The sequence below is a fragment of the Magnolia sinica genome, chromosome 17, assembly GCF_029962835.1.
Source record: "Magnolia sinica isolate HGM2019 chromosome 17, MsV1, whole genome shotgun sequence".
Taxonomy (NCBI): Eukaryota; Viridiplantae; Streptophyta; class Magnoliopsida; order Magnoliales; family Magnoliaceae; genus Magnolia; species Magnolia sinica.
The window spans coordinates 13927440-13952004 of record NC_080589.1 but is presented as its reverse complement, the minus strand read 5'-3'; the positions used below and the strand labels follow the sequence as shown (position 1 = coordinate 13952004).

General features: G+C 38.4%; 1 protein-coding gene across 2 annotated transcripts in view; it reads right to left on the bottom strand.

Moving 5' to 3' along the window:
- Positions 1-4197: 4197 nt before the first annotated feature.
- Positions 4198-24565, bottom strand: part of LOC131231624 (metal tolerance protein 2) — a 51441-nt gene continuing 31073 nt past the window's right edge. The window contains exons 9-13 of one of the 2 annotated variants that reach the window (XM_058227881.1): positions 13426-13531; positions 13258-13296; positions 9107-9249; positions 4532-4623; positions 4198-4430 (exon numbers count right to left, since the gene is read on the bottom strand). In XM_058227881.1, the coding sequence (XP_058083864.1) occupies positions 4274-4430; positions 4532-4623; positions 9107-9249; positions 13258-13296; positions 13426-13531 (537 nt within the window). In that variant the 3' untranslated portion in view covers positions 4198-4273. The remainder of the gene's footprint in view (positions 4431-4531; positions 4624-9106; positions 9250-13257; positions 13297-13425; positions 13532-24565) is intronic. The other variant, XM_058227882.1, reaches the window with a different exon arrangement.

Sequence of the window (24565 nt, the reverse complement as noted above, 5' to 3'; positions counted from 1 at the left end):
CATTACAGTACCTCACACTAACACGCCCTGATCTTTCATTTAGCGTTAACTATGCATCTCAATTCATGCATGCTCCTACCTTGGCACATTTGAAAATGGTTCGACATATCTTATGATATATCACAGAAACTATTGACATAAGACTACATTTTTCTTCAAACACTACACTTAATCTGTTTGCTTTTTCAGATGCAGATTGGGCAGGGTGTCCTACTACAAGATGTTCCACTACTGGCTACTGTACCTACCTTGGAGGAAATCTCATCTCTTTGTGTGCAAAGAAGCAACATACAATTTCTCCGTCAAGCACAGAAGCCGAGTACCGAGCCATGGCTAACACAACAACTGAACTCACATGGATGACCTTCATTCTCAAAGATCTTCGCATTTCTATGGCATCTCCTCTCATATTCTACTGCGACAACCTTAGTGCTCTTCATGTGACAATTAATCCTATGTTCCATGCACGAAATAAACACATCGACTTGGATTATCATTTTGTGCGTGAACGCGTTGCACTTGGTCTATGTATCACTCGACATATCTCCATTGCTAACCAAGTTGCAGACCTCTTCACTAAGCTAATGTCAAAGGTCGCCCTTCATTATTTCTGAACCAAACTTTGCCACCAACCCCGGCATAGTTTACGGGAGGATATTAGCATACGTCACAGCTCAGCAACTACGGCCTCAATCAGTGGAGGTGATAAGGCCTTAATCAGTGGAGGTTGGTGATAATGCTTCAATCAGTGGAGGTGATAAGGCCTTAATCAATGGATGTAATAAAGTTGGTGATAAGGCCTCAATTAGTAGAGGTGATAAGGCCTTAATCAGTGGAGGTGATAAGGTTGGTGATAAAGCCTCAATCAGTGGAGGTGATAAGGTTGGTGATAAGGCCTCAATCACGGGAGATGATAAGGTTGGAGATATGGCCTCAATCAGTGGAGGTGATAAGGTTGGAGATACGGCAACAAATGTTATGGAGATTTGTAAGCCTCAATCAATGGAGAGACGTTGAAAGATATCGGCAGCAGCAGATTTTATGGAGATTTGTATTCATGTTTTTATGTTTAAATTCCTTGTCTCTGTAAACGCCTAATGTAGAGTGTTCATGTTGCAATCAATTGAAATAAAAAAATAAATTTTTTTTTTAAAAAAAAGGTATTTTTTTTCTTTACTACATAGCTCCTAAAACTGAACCAACGTCTTAAGGTGCAACCATTTGTATGAGATTGATCCCCAAACATACAATCAAAATTGGGAAAAGATTGTTGGCTCCCACGCGCACATCTGCTACCATCCAAGAGTTGGAGGTGGGAATCTCAACACTAACATCAAATGGACTTCTGATAGTAGCAAAAATCAAGCGGGCTATGTCTTTTTTTCTTTTTTCTTTTTTCTTTTTTTCAATTCATGAGAAGAAATTCAAGCCGTCCAGTTATTGGACACATCTGGTTTTTTTTTTTTTTGTGTTTAAAGGCAAGAAATCAGCTTATTACCAACAAAAAGTGCCAGAGGTCACAAAATTACTATGAGAGAAAACACAAAGCAAAGAGGAATGGAGAAAAAGAGCCCTAGCTTAAGGTAGGGACAAAACAAAAAACACCCATACATCATATTAGAGGAACATAAAGAAAAAATAGCCCACACCCCAGATGAAAGAGAGAAGAAAACAAAAGGACTTAGACCACATTTGATGAAATTGCCCATGTGGTCAGCTGGAGGCTTTGTTTTTGGTATGAGTGAGATGCCATTTCGTAGCGGTAGTGTCAACCGTCACCATTACATGTTATGGGGTATAAGAGCCATTACAGAAAAAATAACCCGTAATTCCGTAACGTGCCATAATAATTCCTTATGGAGCTGATACAGTTAGTTTATTTATTTATTTTTTTATAGGGAGGCTGTAACAACCGTTAGAGCCCATGTCATAATATAACAGTGATGGCTATTACGGCCGCTCTACGTTGGTCTAGATAGCTGAAGCCTAAGGTAATTTTTACTTGGCCATTTTAAGCCCCTTAATTGTCTATTTTTGTAAATGAGTCCATCCCAGCTGCAGAATCTTAAAACCATGATACTGAAAACTGCAATTGAGATTGGCAGGTTCCACAGCTGATCTATCCCCTGGGTTGAATATATCTGATTCAAAGGTAATATTCCAAAGCATTCTTTCATGGCCTAAGCTATTAGGCTGAACAAAATAAAGACGAGATTTCTTGAAAAGCAAAAGCATCTGCCAGGTTCACTCTTGCTTACTGTGTAATGTAGCTGTAGAGATATACAAATACGTCTTTGTAAAATTCAAGAAAGGGTAAATGTTTTCCTGAAAATGTTAAACTCCCTTTACTTGGGGAAGGTCCGAAATTTGTTTGATTAATATTGAAAATTTTAGGAAAGTTTTTTTTTTTTTAAAGAGATTTTATTTTACAAATGTAAATGTGTCTGGGAGATTTAAACCATTTATCAAGTGGGCCACATGATGCAGGGACTGGCTTAAATTTTGGGCCACACTATAGTAACCGCTGATAAAAGATTTGGAGCAACTTACAAGCAGAATTCAGTCACTCTAAGAACGATGTTGTTTAATAAAGGGATGTTTACAGAAAACTACCTTACCTAGTATAGAATTTATAGTTTGATACATTCTGTTTAATCTAAGTAATTATTATTAGATTACTTTCTGTTAGATTTCTTAATAGCTGCTCGGTTGAACCGTGGACGAAAGAGGCCAGTGGATCAGGTGAACCTCACCGTGATGTCTACGTGAAATCCACCCTGACCACCAGGCACCCTCCAAACTGTTTCCCTTGATGTGCGCCACATGAATCACCATAGGCTGATTTTTGGGCCCCAGGTTTAAACTTTAGTGTGGGCATCTAATGATACGAGTGGATTTCATATAATCATCACAACGGGGCCTGTAAAAATTAAGTGAGGACGTCTCTCTGCCAACTATTTTCTTTGGTAAGGCATACCTAATCACAGGTCATACTGATTTTATGACCCTAGATCTAACGTGGGTTTTAGGTGGGAGTGGATTTCACGTAAACATTACAGTGGGACCATAAAAAATCAAGGGAAGGCATCCCTGCAAAATAATGGTTTTCATAAAAATTCGAGGGAGGGAATCCCTGGAAATGTGTTTTTTTTTTTTTTCTTCAAATGGGAGCTGCCGTGAATTTTTTTAAGGCCCTAATGTGATGTGTATGTGAAATCCACTCCGACCATTAAATGTGTAATCCCACAATTGGTCCAAGGCTAAAAAATCAGGATAACCTATGATTTAGCTGGGCGGCAACATCAGATGTCAGACCAAAATTTAGGCCTGAGACGCAAAAAGCAGGCCCATCCGTGAATCACGGTGGTCTACAACAAGAGAATCAGTTTGGATGGAGGGTGTGTTACTACAGACTATTTCAAATCATGTGGTCCACCAAAATCACGGATAAAGATAAGTTTTGAGCCCAGGACCTAATAAGGGGGTGATGAACTTGCTGGTTGGGGTGGATTTCACATTAACATCACGGTGTGGACCCAGTGTAATGATCTCATCTGGTTTACTGCACTTAAAAATGGGTCTTCTGATGGTGGCCTATACTCTTTTCTACCTTCCGTTTGCGGGACACTGATCAGATGGTCAATGTGGTCCTACCAGTGAGATATTATTATCATGGCCACCACGGTGGCACCCAAAAAATGAATGGTCCGGATCAATGTTAGCTTTGCCATGTCATGGATCTGGTTTCAGTGGGTACAACAGATGAACAGTCCAGATCATACACATTCATGCCACATGCACAGCATATGAAACAAAAGTGCTTCAACTAATCTGGATATTTGTGAGGAATTCTACAAACACCTCTATAATTCAACAACATTATCATTGCTTTTGTTTTTTGTTTTTGGAACGTTTAGATATTTTATTAAGCATAGCCGAAGATAAATCCATGGCTAATTACAACAATTTGATGCCCGGTACAAAGAGGAAAGATAACATTCAACAAAGGACCTAAGACATGAAGCCCCTCCATGACATCCAACTCAGCCCTTCTAGACACCTCCGACACCAACCCACTCCAGTATTCAAAAATATCAATTATTACTTTCCTCCTGTAAGCCCAAGTAACCGCCAAGGGAGCTAGCGCCTTCAGATCACCTACCCTTTTTCCCTACTCCCCCATGGCATGTTAGGGAAAAAAAAAAAAAGCCTTTAATGGACCCCGGCATCACAACATTATCATAATTCCAACAAAGAATTCAAAACAGGCTGGTTACTCAGTATTCTGGCTTCCCGTTACATTACCTTCTACCAAGTCATGTAGCTGCGGGATTGGATGGCCCAGCCTTAACTGGATACTCACACCATTTACATTAGGAGCAACCTTCAAAATCTCATTTTCCACTTCTTTAGCCACCTTCATAGCATCCCTTCAGTTCCAACATGTGAATGAAGAGACAAAATATGCCAGTTTCAGTTCAATCGCAATAACCGAAATGAAATGGACTATGCCTGTGGAAGTGTGATTTACCGGATCAACATGCATGGAGGCATGGACACCTGAACTTCGAGCAGAATCTTCCCTTGTAATAAGTGGCGTGTTATGTGCTCAACTTTCATTTTCTGAAAGACCATTCAAGTTATGTAGTTTATCAATGTAAAAGGGGAGAAAAAAAGAAGAAGAAGAAGAAACCCCACCCAATATACCAGCACAGAAACTTCTAAAACACAGGACGCTGTTATCAGAATAAATAAACTAAGAGCCTGTTTGGGTGTTCCCCAAATTGGGATTCATGTCACTCTCTCTGTGGAACCAATCTGTCAATCATTTGGGCAGCTCAGAAAACAGGAACCACATTAGGTCAGTTCCCCCTTTTCCCTTCTTTATTGTCCCAGATTGCAGCAGGAGTATGCATGCTCCATTTGCCACCAAAAGGGAAACTTCCAAACTCACCCTAAGGGCCCATCTGGATGCACCCTCAAAAGGGCCTTTCTGGCAGCTAAATGCCGTTTTTGGCCAAACTCCATTTTGCCTTGTGTGTTTGGAAGAACTTTAGCAAACCCCTGTCTGGTCTCCACTCGTCAAAATGGGCACTCAAAAATCCCACTCACCAAAAACCAATCAATTTGAGTCGACAAAAATGTCGAAATAGGAAAAAAAAAGAAAGGGATTTGTAGAAACCCCTTTTTGCAAAAGATACAACCAAAGAAGCCATCTATCTTCTTAGGGCCTGTTTGATTTTTAAAGCATGTGTAAATACCCTGTAAATGGGTAATTATTACCCTTTCACCAGTTTGAAAATCCATGGAAATTATGTCTTGGAAACCGGTTTAAAAGGGGTAGTTTAAATTTCTAGACCCCACTGTGAAGTATATGATATATCTGTTCCGTCCATTCATTTTACCACGACATTTTGAGGCATGAGCCAAAAAATAAGGCAAATCCAACATTCAAGTGGCCCACACCAAAGTAAATAGTGGCCTCAAGAAGTTTTTAATGGTGAGTGTTCAATTCCCTTTTTCCTATGGTGTGGTCCACTTGAACTTTGAACCTACCTCATTTTTTGACTCATGCCCTAAATTCAGTTGGCATAACGGATGGACGGTGTGAATAATTCACATATATCACGATGGGCCCCACATATATTTGTCAGCAACCTTGATTTTAGTGTTCAAAAAAGTAGAGTCAAATCAACTCTCAGGAATGATGAGGTAATTACTCTAGGAAGTAATTATTACATATTTGCAATGCATTTGCCATTACTTTGGAAAATCAAGCATGCCCTTAATGCATCAAAACAAATTCCAAAAAATCTTTGACAGTTCTCTTCTTCGGCAATTACCTATCTCAACAAAAGAAAACCAAAGTGTGATTCGAATCTACTTCAGCATATAGCCCCCGGAATTTATCAAAACATATGCAAATAGATTATACGGCACTTGGTGAGCTTTGCATTGCCACAAATTCCTCCTTTTGCTAATGTGCAATGCTGAAGTGCAGTGTCAGGCATGATCAAGTTGGTATGTGAGCAGTAAACATTTATATGTGATTACCTACTGTTCTTTGCAACCAACTACTAAAGCATGACCCTTCCACTTTTGGTCCTTCGATGGTACATGTCTGTGTCTTGGTTTTAAACTTTGAGGCTGCATTTCTTACCTGATACAAGGGAAGTCTGTGTGTGTGTGTGTGCGCGCATGCGCACGCTTGCCCGGCCTCATGCTCAAAGGAATGGCCCTCCATGACCCTCCTTTACTTGTGCTTGTTGACTTGTGTGTTCTAGTTGGACTTCAGGGTTAGTACTAGGTGGTACCACGTTGCCATACAAGCATTGTCAAAACCTCTACCACAGCCACTTCTAGAGCCCAGGTAAAAGTGGAAGGTCCATGTCCAAAGGGTGGCTGATTATAGAACTTTTGCCAACTACCATTTAAAAGCCGACCCCAATTTTGCAGGTGATGATTCAGAAACACTATCACATTGTAAGAGAAAAGCCCGAATCATGTCTAATAAAGTGGACGTATGATAGTCATTCAAATTTCATGATAGAGGAATCTAACAAAAAAAAAACACATATCTTAGTAAATAAATCAAAGATTGAAGTTTCTAGCATTTCAACTAAGTTGACTACGATTTAGTTCAATTGACTTACCGGATCATCAATTGAAGGGATTGAATATGGTCCACATTCACCACCATTTTCAACAGGGTAATGACATGTCCACTGTACATGTTGATGCAGGTACAACAATTTAAACCATCAAAATTGTGGGCCCTGACACGGACAAAGCATAGACCAAACTGAAAATGATTGTATGATCTTAATCATCTGATTTTTCCCACTGAATTTGTACCATACATTATTATCATAATAGCCTTGTCCCAGCTATTTGTGCTCAGCCTAATTCTCATAATTGTTTGGCAAAAGTTCAAAAACTTGCTGCTACCCTGACGTCAACCCTATTTTACTGGGTGGGGGACTGGCTGGCTCATCGCTACAGGGAGGAAAAATGCAATTTGGACCATTAATTAATTCATTTGCATCTGTACATTTATGGTTGCTATTTGACAGCTAGAATCAATCAATTGTTGCAATTTTCATGTTATGCTCCATCCACAAGCATTCCCATAATTTGGACAATCTAGATGAACTGTATACCCTATGGCCAGTGGAGAATACACTGCCATTTAAAGTTAATGCTATGGTTTTGTCTTACATTGTCTAAGGAGAGGAATAGTTGATGAGGTCAAATTTAGTCCATCATCAAAGTAGCCTCAGCTATTTGGAGTTGGCTTTACAAATACTATTTTGCCAGTCAAATCCTATATAAGGCCCTATCCTCAGTAAGTCAACCAGCCTTCATATCCCTTCTCACCACCTCAAACCAAGTCCTTGTAGATCTTCCTCTCATCCTCTTTTTAGGCCCTTTAACCTTAATCAATGTTCTGCTACTGACTCTGTGTTTGGCCTTAGTCGCATAAATCATCTCAATTAGTTCCCCATCATTTATCTCCTATGAAGCCATCATTTATCTCCTATGAAGGATTAGGCCTTAGATAGGATTGCACTGGTGAAATAGGATTCATTACCTACCTATTCTTCCCACATTCATCTCAGCATCCTCATCTTTAGACCACTCAATCTCTACCTAATTTGCTTGTTTTAGCATAGCTGATATAGGAAATGTTGTAGCATTTGAATGATATAGCATAGCTAGTCAGATAGTTGTCATGTAAATATTTTCCTTGGGAGTTTCATGGACATGAAACAATCACATAGCACTCTAAAGGCACATCTCCACTTCACCCATCAAACACTAATTTTATTGGAAAGACATCCATTAATTTTCCAACCCTTATGTATAATAGAGCCAAGGTAACAAAATACGTCACTTTGAGGAATCTCTTGACCATCAATTTTAACTAAAGCTCACCTTTATGGCTGTTATTACTAATGCGGCATTCTAAATACTCCATCTTGGTTATCCAAAATTTTAAGCCTGTAGCCTAGACCCTTCTTCTAAACCTCCAATATGCCCCATATCTAGTCCCGCCAATAAAAATCGTCACTGCAAAAAACAAACATTGATGCTCATCATCCTAGAAACTATCAGTTAATTCACAATAACAAATGCAAAACGATGAGGTTTAATGGTGTCCCCTGATGAAGACACACTACTATTGGGAACTCATAAATTTCACCAAAGTGGTTCTCAATTGCAACAACAACCACATACATGTCTTTGACAACATCAATATATCCTCCTAGGACCCCTTCCCTCATTCCCACCACATAACCTCCCTATATGCTCTATTGCATGCATTCTTCAGATCTCTCAAAACCATGTGCAGATTCTTCCCCTTATTTATTTACTTTTCCATCATTTGTCAGAGTAGAAAAATAATTTGAATTGTTGATCTCGTTGTCATGAAGGCGAACTGATTTTCTGATAAACTTGTTTCTTTCTTTCTTTTTTTCTCGCTCCCTTAGTTCCATTACCTCTCCAAAAGCTCCATAGGGTGACTCATAAATTTGATTCCCCGTGGTTCGCGCAACTTTGTGCACCTCTTTGTTCTTGTAATTAGGTATCATGATGCTTCTCAACACTCATCTGGCATTTTCATTGCCTGCAAAATTCTATTAAAAAGACTAGTTAATCAAACTATTCTGACTACAACCAGTATCTCCCACACTTCTAGCTATGTCCTTACTTCGCCACAATTAAAGCTACATTTACTTCCCAGATCTCTATGATAGTACACATGCTCCCAACCTCCAAAGGCCTGGGACCCAATGTTTCATCCCCGTGCCTGCCTTTTCATTCAACAACCTTTGAAAGAAACCTCTCCTTCTCTCCCTAAACTCATCATCTTTAATCAAGACCCTCGAATCCTCACCCTTGATGCATCTAATGTGGTTTGTCTTTACTTTTCCTCTCCACCTATTGCTAGTGTGTAGCTCTCCCTCTCTAACTCCCTCCCTCAAAAAAAAAAAAAAAAAGTCAACTAGACAAGAATTGTTGGCTATAGGAAGCATAGAGGAGAAACTAGCAAAAGAGAAACACCTGTTAGTAAACAACAATCTAAAAATAAGCAAAGTGATACCTCCGAGAATTTCGATGAAAAAATACTGGAAATGATGCCTTCAGCATCTTCTTGCTTTGGGAAAATATTCGAAATTTGGAAGGCTGCTCCATTCAAATTCTTCTGGTCTGATATAGTTGGGGAACATTGTGAGAGAGCAGGATCTGAAGAACCATTTGGAAAAAAAAAATGACAAAATATTCAAAAAAGTCAGTGACAAGGAAAAGAAAACCTTCAATAAGATAGAAAACAAAGGAAAACATATGTTAAATTAAATGAAAAATACAAGCCATCATCATCATCATCTAAGCCTTATATCAACTAATTGGGGTCAGCTACACGAATCCTGCTCCACCGTGAAACTTTGTCAAGGACCACATACTCAATCAAAACTAGGTCATCGAGTCTTTTCTTACTACATCCACCCACACTTCCTTTTGGGCCTTCCCCTTGCCCTTTTAAAGCCTTCAACTTGTACCCACTCCTCCTAAACAGTGCAGTTTCAAAATTAGGATGGTTCACCTCTTGACATAGATGGTATCTATTTATAACTTACACCTATACATAAACATCATCATCATCAACTAAGCCTTATCCCAATTAATTGGGGTCGGCTACATAAATCCTATTCCCCCATGCCACTCCAAGGGTCATACCGTCGGTTAGACCATAGATCAACAAGTCTCTTCTTACTACCTCCATCCACATCCTCTAGGGCCCTCCTCTTGCCCTTTTAGAGCCTTCACCTTCTACCAACTCACTCCTCCAAACCGGCGCAATTCTTGGTCTCTATTGCACATGACCAACCATCTAATGGCGTATTTTATTTTATTTTTTTCAAATTACACTAGTAAATGGCTGGAAATGGGTAATGATTACTTTCCACTTTACTTCTCATATGACATCAGATGAATTTAACTACAATAATGACATTTCTTAGTATGTTTGTTTTATCCGGGCATCATTGTAAATAGGGTAATTTTATTTGGTAAAATCATAATGATTACAATTTCATTTACCTATCTCCTATTACATGTGCATTTGACTCTTGATTGTTGTGTCATAATTCTTGTTTTAGCAAACACCATCAAATGTTAATGATGGCTCATTTACTTTACATTACACATGAAATAGGAAAAACAAACACCCCCTACATCTACTATCCCTCATCATTGGTGCTACTCCTAAGTTCCCTCAACTAGATTCATTTCTAATTCTATCTTTCCTCGTCTTGCCACATATCCATCTCAACAACCTCATTTGAGCTACACTCATCCTATGAAGTATGAACATGTTGTTCCTTAACAGCACAATATGCCATTCCATAAAGCATGGCTGGTCTTATAGCTATACCATAAAATTTCCCCTTCGAGTGGTACACAATGATCATATAAAACTCTAGAGGCATATCTCCATTTCTTCCACCCAACTTGAATCTATGGGGAGCATCTTCCTCAATCTTGCCACTCATGTAGTATTGACCCAAGGTATCAAAAGTGGTCATTTTGCCTAACTTCTTGGTCAGCAATCTTAACTAAATCCTTGTTTTCACTCCTATTGTTACTAAGGGCCTGTTTGTTTTTTCGAATTCTATGATAAAGTAATGCAAATGGGCCATCATTATTATTTCACAATGTTTGTTTAAACAAGTATTATGGCACCTAAATCAAAGGTCAAATGCAGATGTAATAGAAAATAGGTAAATGCATTTGCAATCATTACCATTTTACATTATAAAATTATCATCCATACAATTTTACATGGACAAAACAAACAATGAAAGCATTGTCATCATTGTGGGCAAATGTTGCCGATGTCACAAGACAACTAAAGCAATTTGTAATCATTGCCCATTTCCTTTACTTTACCGAGATAATTGGTAAAACAAACACGCCCTAAAATTGCACTCCATATGCTGTACTTTAGTCCGACTAATTTTAAATCCCTTAGATTCTAAAGCACCCCTCATAAATCTAGCTTTGTGTCCTTTTACACATGGATGTTTATTAATTAAAAGAAGAGTTACAATTTCCAAGAAGGATGTACAATACATAAACTCAATCTAGCCATGCTTTCCACAAGGGGTTCTCTGGGCATATTTGGATAGGAGGATTTGGGGAAATGGAAAAGGTTTCCATTGATGTGACCTTTTGTATTTTTTGGGATAAAGAAAATAGTGGATTCCACCAAGCAATCATTAGCCCTTTCCATAGCATGGCTCCTCCAGCAAAAGATGTGATGTGACCAATGTGAGAGGAATATGAGATTTTCACTTACTATCCAAACAAGACACCACAAAATAGAATCCATGTTTGCATAGTGCCTTGGGAGATAATCATTACATAATGATAGAGATTTCCAATCCCGCACCAAAGAAATTCTGTAGAACTCAGCAATATGATTGTTGAATGCCATTCATCTTTTCTTTCAATTTAAGCTACATCCATGGGCTGACAATATAATCTAACCATCGATCTAGACCGTAATACCCATCAAGACCATTGATATGGTCCTGATCTTCCATCAGATCAATGTGGACTTGTAATACGGTCCAGATCTTCAATCCAGAGGTTGAATCATCCAGACCTTCAATTTAGATCGTTTGATTTGTAAATCTTTAAAAAAGACCCTTAGATGGGCATGATAAGTGCCATATCTACAATTTAATGGCCTGATCTTCAATCAACCAATGATGAGAGCAATTTATGGTCTCCCATTGCAAGAACCGATCCTCCTACATCAATCTCATCCCACCACCACCACGTTTCTTCAAGCATGCCTTTCTTACCATTGAAACCCATAAGACTTCTTTCTTGACTCTTTTCATACGGTCATCCATCGCTATTAATATCTCCCCAACCCCTGCTTTAACATCTCACTTGCATTCTTCTAACCCTAATTACACAGGCCTTTCCCTTTAAATTACTACCATATTATCCTTGGGCAGCATTTACTCTGGTCTCCACTGGCCAAATTCCTAATCAACAAATTTAAGACCAAGTTACTCTTGCCTCTTTCCAAGCTCCTAATCAACACATTTAAGAGTGTTTTAAATAGCAATGCTATGTAGCGTGTAGCTTACGCTACGTAGCATAGCTTAGCCCTAACACTACCGATGTAGTTCATGAAAATAGCTTAAGTGGCGTGCAGCCTGTACTACATGATAATTTGCATATGCTACATGCTACATGGATCATATTACAAGTTACTTTTCACTACAACATTAAAATCAATTAATGTTTTCAATGATTTGTTAAAATTTCCAATTTTCAATAAAAATTAGTTAATCTTTTCAATGCTTTTAGAAAAAATAATATAAGTAACAATATTAAATCAGTTCAGCTGCTGCTTCTTTACCTTTATCCTTAATCATTACCCTTTTCTATTACTTTAGGTTGCATTTGGTTGCACCAAATATCATGAAATTTTGTTAAATTCCATTATTAATCAGTCTAATTTGGTGCAGAATATCATGAAACTGCTGCAACCAAGCGCAAACCTTCATTAAATTCTAGAAGCAGTGCTACACGCTATATAGCTTATGCCTCATGCTTCAGAGGGGTGAATGCTAAAGTACACACTATTCACCATATACTGCATTTAAGACCAATAATCTGTGTTGCATAGTCAGGGGTTTACCAGGTATAACCTTACAATCCAGAGTAAGCTTTGTGACCATCAATTTTTACATTCCAGAATCAATCCTCTAAAGGCATTCAAAATGGTTGACAAAATTTACACCTTTCAAAATGAAAGAGTAACTTAATCATCCTAGAAAAAATTGGATCAATCAATATTGAAGTCATTTTTCTATTCACAAAAGCAAAAGAAGAGATTATAGAATCAACAAAAGGAAATTGCGTGACCCAACCTCCACTTTCTCCAAGATGTAGCACCTACTGCATTCAACGTGAAAATTTATGTTCCAACAGATTCAATACACCTTGGGCATCTTAACTACAATTGATAACAAAGCATGCATGCATATAGTTTTAACTGGCAGTGTGATTGGCATAGTTCACTTATAGAAACATAAATAAGATAATATTGGCCAGGTTCCTTGGAAACTAGCAGACATTTTTGACATTTCAAATTCTTTCGTAATATTTAGCCATGAAGATAGAGAGATGAACAGGGTAGCAGATATCTTGGTTAAGAAGAGTTATCTAGACCTCCAAAGAGGGGTGAGTCTCTGACACTTCTGTAGCTCTCTTTTTCATTAAAACCCAATAACCATCAAAAAAGAATATAAATAAGCAATTACCATGCATCATGTGAATAGGTTAATCCAAAATTTCAGCATTTGTATCTGCAAACTAAAGGTGCAAACCAAAGTCTACCAATATGTATGAAGACTTCTGCAACTTCTGTATGGGACTTCTGAATTTGGTGACGGACATGTTCACCAATGGCATGTGCTACACTGACACTTGAAAATGGATCTACCTGCAATTACCACACTAATGAGCTAACCAGTGTCTTTGGAATAGATATTTGAGGCATCTTCGAGCCGAATCTACGGGAAGATGTTAGACTTTCCGTGAATTGCAGAAGCCAATCAAAATGCATATTCTATTCCCCTAAGTTCCATCTAGCAAAATGATCCTCCATAGTAGTAGGGTATGCGTAACCAGTGTTCGAAATATCGATACTATCGGCCGATATATCGGCCGATATTATCGTTATCGCACCCCTGCGAGACGATACACTCGCGATAACCCCCGGAAGATACCAAAAAACCGATATCGCACGATATTTTCACGATATCAGACATCATCATCCGAAAAAATTGGGAAAAAAAATTAGAGGGTGGATTTCGGTACCTGTAGAAGAGATCGCCATGATCGGAAGCTTCCATTTGGCGGGCCATTCGAATTGAAGCATCATTCCTAGGTTTCCACAAATAAAATCTCCGATTTTGGAGAGAAATCCAGAGACATCTTCGCCGATTTGGGAGAAATTTTAGGGTTCCGCCGATTTGGGAGAAATTTTAGGGTTCCGGAAGCCGGAACCCTCTCTGCTTAAAACGTAAAGGTCGTTCGAGCCTTTTTTTTGACGCGGATTAGCTCTTGACAGGTTGAGTCGCGAGGTAGCTACTGAAGTAACGTCACCAAGTTACGTGGGTCCCACTATGATGAATGTGTTATATCCACGCGGTCCATTCATTTGGAGATATCATTTTAGGACATGAGTCAAATAACGAGGCGGAAAAAATTCTGTAATGGACCCCACTACAGAAAACAGTGGAGAAAGTGACATCCACCGTTGAAACCTTCCTAAGGTCCACCGTGATGTTTATTTGAGATCTAACCCGTTAATAAGTTAAAAAATATATTATAAAAGGGAAAAAATATATATCAGCTTAATCGAAAACTTTTGTGGCCCTCAAAAATTTTTAATGGTGGGCGTCACTATCTCTACCGCTTTCTGTGGTGGGGTCCATTGGAGCTTTGAATCTTAGTCATTCTTAGGTTCATGGCATAAAATGTTCTCTCCAAATGGATGGACGGTGTGGATACAAAACATACATCATGGTGGGGCCCACGGAACTTGGTAACGTAGATTCAGTAGCTACTCAACCCGTCAGTAGCCAATCCGCAACTCCACCCTTTTTTTTTATCAAAATCCAGTACCGCGCACACCACCAAGCTGTGTGTTGACGTCACCAAGTTCTGTGGGTCCCATCATAAGCTATGTGTTATATCCAGACCGTTCGTCCATTTGGCGAGCCTTAAGGCTTGAGCCAAAAAATAAGACAGATCCAAAGATCAATTGGACCACAATGCAAACAGCAGTGGTAGATTGAACATCTACGATTGAAACCCTTTTGGTGGTCATGGAAGTTTTGGATAATATGATATTTATTTTTCCTCTTCATCCAGGTCCGTGCCACCTAATTAACAGATTGGATGAAAATAAACATTATGGTGGGCCCTTCGAATATATTAATGGTGAGAATCAGTCCCCCACTACTATTTGCGGTGTGGTCCACTTGAGCTTTGGATATGAATCATTTTTAGGTTCATGATCTAAAATGATCTCTCCAAATGCATGAACGGTGTAGATATAATAAATACATTATTGTGGGGCCATGTAACTTTGAAATATTTGTACAACTTGCACCAAGGAGTGTTGACAGAGTACTAGGATTTCTTGCCAAAGCCTTCCTGCGCTTGAAACCTTAGTGGGGCTTTTCATTGATGTTTGTGAGGAATCCACTCCATCCATCCGTTTTGTGAGATCATTTTAGGACATTAAATAAAAAATGAGTAGGATCTAATACTCAAGTGTGCCAAAAATGTGAGGATTGAACATCCACACTTGAAATATTCGTGGGGGCACATAAGTTTTGAATCAGACTAATATTTGTATTTTCAATTCATCCATGTAGGAATAACGTTATGAACGGTATGGATGGCATGTTAACATCATTGTCGACCCAGGGAGGTTTCAACGGTAAGGAATTTTCCTACCCACCTTTTCCTTTAGTGTGGCCCACTGTAGTCTTGGATCCTGTTCATTTTTGCTCTCAAGTGCTAAAATGATCTCAAAAAATGAATGGACGAGGTGGATTTCTTATAAACATCACAGTGGGCCCCACCTAAGTTTTGAGCGAAGGAACATGGCAGGAAATTTGCATACGATCAACGCCCCACCCTAGTATGGTGGGAAGTGGATCCCCTAATGAGCAGTGTACTTTGTAAACTTTATGGGCGCACTATAATTCATGTATTTTATCCACTCCGTCCATCCATTTTACCAGATAAATTTATGGTTTGAATGAAGAGAAAAAACTACTATTAGCTTGATCCAAAACTTTTGTGGCCCATTAATGGTCAATCACCATTGTTTCCTATGGTATGGTCTACCTAATTATTGGATTTGTTTTATTTTTTGGATAATGTCTTGAAATGATATGGAAAAATGGATGGACGGGGTTGATACTGAATATAGTTGTCTTAGTTCAATCGGACAACGCATAGCTTAGGACCCTATACAAAGGAAATCTGTTATGTACACTTCTTTTTTGAAACTTTATGAATTAAAAGTGTGTATTAAGGGCCTTTTTAACAATCCCCAAACTTTCATTAAAAAATTCAACCATTTTCCTAATGTTTCCCCATGTTTCCCAAAAAGTGCGATAAACTATGCGATACAAACGATATATCCCGTGCGATAACCGATACGTATCTATATCCCAAGGGTGCGATACATTGTGCGATACCGATATTTCGAACACTGTGCGTAACCACAACCAGAAATGCACGATCATGCAAATAAGCATGAGTACATCCACCATTTAAACTACAAATTCACAACTATGCAAAACTTGCACAATCATGCATGCAAGATGCATTAAAATTGAATACTTGTCTGTATCTGCCATCTATAACACAAGAACACACAGTGATACATGAGGAGAAACAATGGTTAATTAACCTAATTTTGAGGCATACTTAAAACTCAATTTGTTATCTTAACAATCGAGAGAGTTTATTCAGTTTTCCAGAACTCTCTTTCGCTTACTGATTCTGGTCGGTCATCATTACAATCGGGGCCTTACCCAACAATTTGGGGCCGGCATTATGAGTCTTTTTTTTCTTTTTTCTTTTTTTGCAGCTCATTTTCAGATCAAGAATTCTCATGATTGTTTGGCACAAATTCGACAACCGTCTGCCAGTCGTTTTACTGATTCCATTCAGTATTAGTCACTTACAGATAACAACAAAACAGGGGAATACATTGTGATGAAAAAATAAATAAATAAACCATCTCTGGCATATCCCAGTGGCACCTGCAAGCATCCACATGCTACTGGGTCAGCCTTACATAATGTTGAGACCTTCCACCTTGTAGGTGTATGTGCATGTGGGCTTATGACTGGGCCCACAGGTACATACACCTGGGCCTCGTGTGTTATAGGCCTCAGTCTTAGCCTTTTTTTCCCTTTTTTTATCTTTATTTTTATGCTTTCCTTATGAGACATGTCCACACATTTGACATGATCACGTGTGTGACCATCATGTTTGGGTCCGGTCTTTGTGTTTGGGTTAAGTAGACATGAGCTTTTGAGTCTATGGTAGTGTGCTTATTTATGTTTCTTGGTGTAAGGGTATTTTTGTAATTTCCCTTTTAAAGTGAAGCCCTACTAATAAAACAAGGTGGGAGAGCGTGTGAGCATTAGAGCTCTCCACTCTCTCCCACGTTTTCTCTCTTCTCCTTCTTACATTCTTTCTCCTAGATTGAGAACATGGTATCAGAGCGACTTTGATCCGGGTTTTGCTTCTTGATCTCTCTTCTTTACCTTATTTCCTTTCTTCTTATTCTTTTTCATTCTCTCTAGTGGGAAACCTTAAAGTGTTTGGGGCCGATCTAACCTAATCGCTTCCAGGTGTCATACCCCCACGTGATGGGTGGTGAAATTGTGTTTAACAAGTATGTATGTATAAGGCCTGCTTTTGCATTATACCTGTGTGATGGGACAAAGTGGGTCATCGTTCATCCAGTGTGCGATCTACGTTAAGTTTCTTGAACCATGAAATCAGATTTGAGGGATGAAAATTCAGAAGTTCGTGAAGACCCTCATTTATTGTGTTGATCAAGACAAGTTAAAGGTCGGAATCAGGTATTGATTTAGTACATCAATTTGTAGGAGAATTTGTATTGAATGAAAATTGTTGTTATTATTCAGATGGATTCCAAAAATGATCCCAATAGCAGTATTTTATCCTCATCGGATTTGGTGCCCCTCCAAATAACATAAATGAAATTGAATGACACAAAGTATCTACAATAGGCCACATTTGTAGAAGTTTTTCTAACTGAAAAGATGAAAGTTAAATATTTGACATCCCCCAAGCCTAATACCACTGCGACAGATTATGATGATTGAGTGGCAGAGGATGCCCAAATTAGGGCATTGTTGTGGAATAGCATAGAATCACATATCAGTGACAATGTTATCTTTCTCAAGATTGCCAAAGGCGTCTAGGACACCTTGAAGGAGATGAATTCTAGTGAGAAAAACTTAATCCGTATTTATGAACTCCTACATAATATATTTTCATTTCAGTAGGGAGATACAAGTGTAAGAGAATATTATTCTGCCCTACGCAACATGTGAGAAGGGTTGAATGTTTATCAATCGTTGTTAACAGATTTTGAAGTTATGAATAGGCAAAGGGAGAAATTTCGTGTTGCTAAATTTCTCTCTGCCCTTCAACCTGAGTTCCGAGCCTGTGAGGTCCCAGATTCTTGGATGTAGTGAAATTCTCTCAATGACAAAAGCATTCGCCAAAGTACAGAGGACGGCTGGCATGTCTACTCAAAGTTCCACTTCATCAAATCATTCGTCTTTTATTTCTGTAGGCAAAGGTGATGGGGATTCCGAGGTGGCCGTGGTTGAGGCGGTAAATTTGGAGGTGGTTGTGGTCAAGGCGGTAGATTTGGAGGTGGTCGTGGTTGAGGCGATAGATTTGGAGGTGACTGTGGTTGTGGACTTGTGGTCGTGGTGATCGTCTCTGCACCCATTGTGGCATCAACAATCATAATACTGATTCATGTTGGGATCTCCATGGAAAGCCCGCCTGGGCTAATCAAGTCAACTCTCTGGAGGATAGTTAAGAAGGTCATGTATCAAATCCCGCCACTCCCGCTAAGCCAAGTACTTCAGGTGACACAGTAACTATTTCCAAGGAAAAGTACGCCAAGCTTCTGAAAAATCATTCCACAATGTGTCTTCTTCCACTGTTTCCCTTGCTCAGTCAGGTACATCTTGTCTTACATTTTCTAAGTGTACCCCACGGATTATTGATCCCAGTGCTTCCGATCATATGACTAGTAAGCGTAATTTGCTATCAAAGTTAGTACAATCTTCATCCATTTCATCTGTTACCCTGGCCAATGGCACTACAACTAGTGTATCTGGTGAGGGTTTTCTATATCCTACAACAGATCTTTCATTATCATCAATTTTATATATTTCGAAGTTCCCATTGAGCCTATTATTTGTAAGTAAACTAACCAAATTCCTGAATTGTTCTATCAAATTTTCCCCTTCTTATTGTGAGTTTCAGGACCTAAAGACGGGGATGATGACTGGTGGAGGGCATGAATCTAATGTACTCTACTATCTCAAGAATGAAACGACTGAAGTTGGAACTGCATTGCAAGCTAACATCTCTCCACGTCAGTGGCATTCTAGGCTTGGGCACCCATCCTTAGCTAATTTGAAGCGTCTTGTCCCGTCTTTGTCCTATGTGTCTAAATTAGAATGTAAAGCTTATGAGTTAAGCAAGCATCATAGAATGTCTTTTCTTTCCGGTGAAGATAAAGTTAGTGATAAACCATTTTATTTGATACATTCAGGTGTTTGGGGCCCGTTCATATTTCTAATTTATCTAACTTTAAATATTGTCATTTTTGTGGATGATTGCTCTAGAATGACATGGTTACATGTGATGAACGATCATTATGAGGTGTTTGTGTGTTTTAAAGAATTTCATGCTCAAATCCAAACTCAATTTGATGCTAAAGTGTGTTCTAATATCAGATAATGCCAAGGAGTACAAATCAAATCTTTTTCACCCATATTTCTTATCTCATGGCATCATTCAACAAACATCTTGTGCACATACGCCACAGCAAAACGGAGTTGTTGAGCATAAAAATCGTCATTTACTTGAAGTAGCTAGGGCATTATTACCAGACATGAAGGTTCCAAAGAGTTTTTGTGGTGGTGCCGTTTTAACTGCATGTTATCTTATAAATAAGATGCCCTCATCAGTATTAGGAGGTCAAACTCCTTTGTTTGTCTTGTAACCCTAGTGTCCTTCCTTTTCTCTTCCTCTTAAAATTTTTAGATGTGCATATTTTGTACATCAATTTGATCATGTCTCTGATAAGTTTGAACCCAAAGCTGTAATGGGTGTTTTTCTGGGTATTCAAATTCTCAGTGTGGCTACAAATGATATAATCCTATTCCTATTAACTGAAGACGATATGTGTCCATGGATGTCACCTTTTTTTAAACTACTCCATATTTCTCCGATGATGGAAAGACATTTTAGTATTCCAAAAATTCTACCACCCTTCCTATGGTGAAGGACACAGTTACCAAGAAAGCAAGCCACAGAGTCACATCCCAATCCTCTGCCGTTGCAGGTTTACTTCAGACATTCCAAGAGAAGTATTAAAGCACCGAGTGATGTGCCATCTGCCAATTCTATTAATCCGTCTAAAGATCATCCTCTCCAATCTTCACCAGACTTCCTGAATGAAGTTGATCAACCTATTGTTGTTCAAAAGGATATACGTTCTTGTACTCTCCATTATATTTCCAATCTTCTTTCATTGAATGGTCTATCGCCTTCGTTTCGCCAGTTTGCTTTGTCCTTGTCGTTTGTGTCTGTCCCTATGTCGTTTCAGGAAGCTCTATATTCTAATGAGTGGAGAAGAGCTATGGAAGAAGAAATGGTTATGCTTCATCAAAATCAAACTTGGACTTTGGCTGAGTTACCTACAAGAAAGCGTGTTATAAGGTGCAGATGGGTATATATCGTGAAGTACAAGTTTGATGGCACTGTGGATCATTTAAAAGCTCGTCTGATGGCAACAGGATATACTCAAACATTTGGAATTGACTATTCTAAAACCTTTTCTCCGGTGGCAAAGCTTCATTCAATTCGTGTGGTGATCTCTATTGCTGTAAATTTGGATTGGCCCCTATATCAACTAGATGTTAAGAACGCATTTTTCCATGGTGATTTACTTAAACAAGTGTACATGGAGCAACCGCCTGGCTTTGTTGCTTAGGGGGAGTTTGATAAAGTCTGTCGGTTAAGAAAGTTGATTTATGGGTTAAAGCAGTTGCCGCTTGCGTGGTTTAACAAATTTAGTAAAGTGATAATGCAGTTTGGGATGAAACGCAGTCAGGCTAATTACTCAGTCGTTGTTAGGCAGAGTAAGACCGGCACTCTGGTTCTTGTTGTTTACGTGGACGACATCATCATTACTGGAAATGATAGTAAAGGCATATCTGAGTTGAAGTACTTGCAGCAACACTTATGTACAAAGGATGTAGGCTATCTTCGATACTTTATGGGTATTGAGGTCACTCGATCAAAGTTGGGAATTAATTTATCACAAAGGAAATATGTTATGGACTAGTTAGAAGAGAGAGGTTTAATGGGGGCTAAGCCAGTTACAACTCCCATGCATGCAAACTCCAAGTTAAGTACAGATGAAGGAAACCTTTTTGATAATCCAAGCAGATATCGCCAGTTGGTTGGGAAATTGATATATTTAACTATTACACAGCCTGATATTACTTATCCAGTCAGTGTAGTTAGTCAATTTGTGTAAGCCCCTCGCGTCTGTCATATGGAAGTTGTGGTCCGCATACTTAAATATTTGAAGGGTACCCCAAGTCGTGGAATTCTCTATAAGCGAAATGGACATCTTAGAGTCGAAGGATTCTTTGATGCAAATTGGATTGGATCTCCTTTAGATAGGTGATCCACCACAAGTTATTGTACCTTTGTAGGAGGTAATCTTGTTACATGGAAAAGCAAGAAGCAACAAATTGTTGCCATTCTAGTGCAGAAGCAAAGTATAGAGCCATGGCTCATACCACATGTGAACTTGTGTGGTTGAAGACATTGATGTATGAGTTAGGTTTTGTAGTTGATGCTCCCATGAACATGTATTGTGATAATCAAGCCGTGTCACATATCGCCAATAATCCAGTTTATCATGAGAGGAAAGAGCATATTGAAGTAGACTGCAACTTCATCAGAGAGAAGGTCGCAAACAAGGAAATATCCACACCATTCATCAAATCTGAAAACCAAGTTGCTGATATGCAATGTTTTAAATATCGACGATATCAACCGATATATCTTGTATCCCACCTGTGCAATACGAAATGCATAGGTAGTGCTGATATATCCCACATGTTCAATCCGGTGATCATTTTCAATTTCCGATCCCTTTCTTTAGTTAAAATTATGTTAAATCAGTGTCAAATGGTTATAAATTCATTGGTTCTTCATGTTTTCCATAAAAAATCATGGAGTTAGAGCTTTAATTTCGACATCCATTGGTTCTTCATGTTCACCATTTTTTTTTTCGAAATTTTCCTTCAACCAGCTATCGATTGAGACTAATTTCAAAGTATTTAGGAGCATTTGACGAAATTATCATCACATACACTCTAATTTTGAAATTTGAGTGTGGGTGGTCTGATTTGGAAAAAAATGGAGAAAATTCAAATTTTCTCAAATTTCTCCCAAATTACTTATAATGTTGCACTCCAAACATGAAACCAAGCCTGTATAAGGGTTGATCTTCTAATTTGTCAAGTCCTTGTCATTTTTTGGAAAATAAAAATCCTTTTTAATTAAAAATTATTAAATTATTTTTTTTCAAAGTATTTAGGAGTGTTTGATGAAATGATCATCACATACACTCTAAATGTTATACATTCAATTTGAATATGGTTGCATTAATTTAGTCCGACGGCGCATAGCTTAAGACCCTATACAAAGGAAACCTATTGTGTGCACTTCTTTTTTGAGATGTTATGATTTAAAAGTGTATATTAAAGTCTTTTTTAACAATCCCTGAAGTTTCATTGAAAAATTCAGCCATTTTCCCCATCTTTCCCCATGTTTCCCAAAAAGTGCAATAAATTACCCGATACAAAAGATATATCCCGTGCAATAACCAATACATATATGTATCCTAAGGATGCGATACGTAACATGATACAAATATTTCAAACACTGCTGATATGTTCACAAAGGCTTTAAGTCGGGCTAATCTGGACAGGTTTTTTGACAAGCTGGGCATTTATGATATATATGCTCTAGCTTGAGGGGGAGTGTTAGAATGATCACACGTGTGATGTGATCACACATGTGGACACATGTGATGTGTCCACATGTGTGACATGAATATGATCACACATGTGACCATCATGTTTGGGTTCAGACTTTCTGCATGGGTTGAGTATACATGAGCTTTTGAGTCTATGGTAATACGCCTATTTATGTTTCTTGGTGTAAGGATATTTTTGTAATTTCCCTTTTTAAGTGAATCCCTACTAATAAAACAAGAGGGGTGGGAGCATGTGAGTATTAGAGGAAACAAGTGGTGTTTCACTTCCTTCTTACCTCCTCCTCCTCTTCTTCTTCTTGGTATCAAAGCCTAAGTGCTCCTAGGGTTCTTTCTTCTTCTCCTCTCTCTCTCTCTCTCTGAATCTCAAATTCTCTCCTCCTCTAACATGGTATCAGAGCCTATGTGCTCCTAGGGTTCTTTCTTCTTCTTCTTTCTTTCCTTCTTCCTCCTCATCTTCTTCCTCTTAACTTTATAAGGTTTATTCTTCAAATCTTTCTCAACAAGTGGTGTTTCACTTCCTTCCATTTTTAATCTCCAGTGGTTTCCTTCTTTCCCTTCCTAATCTTATTTTCTTTCTTTCCTCTTTTCTTCATCTTCTTCTAATCTTTTTCAACAAGTGGTGTTTCCCTTCCTTCTCTTCCTAATCTTTGATGGTTCCCTTCCTCTTTTCTTCTTTTCCCTTCATCCTTCTTTCTTCTTCTTCATTCTTTTTTTATGTTTTAAGAGTCGCAAGGCTTTTTCCTCACTAACACGTTGTGGTTCGTAAGAAGGGGATGGCCTACGGCCAGATTTGTTTATAGGATTTTGAATCACGTGTTGCTGGATTTGAAGCCTCTTTGATATGCGGTTGAAGCCCTTGCTGGTTTTTTTGTTGTCTGATTCAAGATGTTACTAAAAATTCTTATTCTATTCCTTTTTGAAGAATTTTTCCAAGGGGTTTGCTGTCTTTTTTTCTTCTTTTTTTTTTGCTAAATAGTTGGAGGTATTGCCGGACATTCAGGTTTGGCAGCTTTTTTAAATTGTTTTTTCTTCAAATTTTCAACATCCGGTTTGCAACAGTAAGAGTTTGTTGGCTATTGTCGTTTGGGCTTCTTTTCTGATTTATTTGTCCAGTTGTAAGTAACGCCCTTCCTCTCATCCATAGTTCTCTCAATATTTTTTGACATTATATATGGCCTCTTCATCGATTTCTAAGGCAACTGATCCTATTAACTCTAAGATGGAACAATTGATTGTTCATTCTAAAAATCTTGGTTTATATATTACCACACATAAACTTAAGTCCAACAATTGCCTTCAATGGTCGAAAGCCATTGAGATGTTTAATGGAGGAAAACAAAAATTAGAGTATATAGATAGCAATATCATAGAGCCTCAACTATTTGATCATTCATATGGAGACTAGAAATCAAATAACTTGCTTGTCGTGTCCTGGCTTCTGAATTCGATAGAACTAGTAGTTAACGAAGGTCTTTTTTTGTTATCTACTGCTCGCAAGATCTGATAGACTAACATGAACTATATGCAAATCAGAATAATATGGCTCGGATTCATAATATTTACCAGGAGATTAGAAATCTT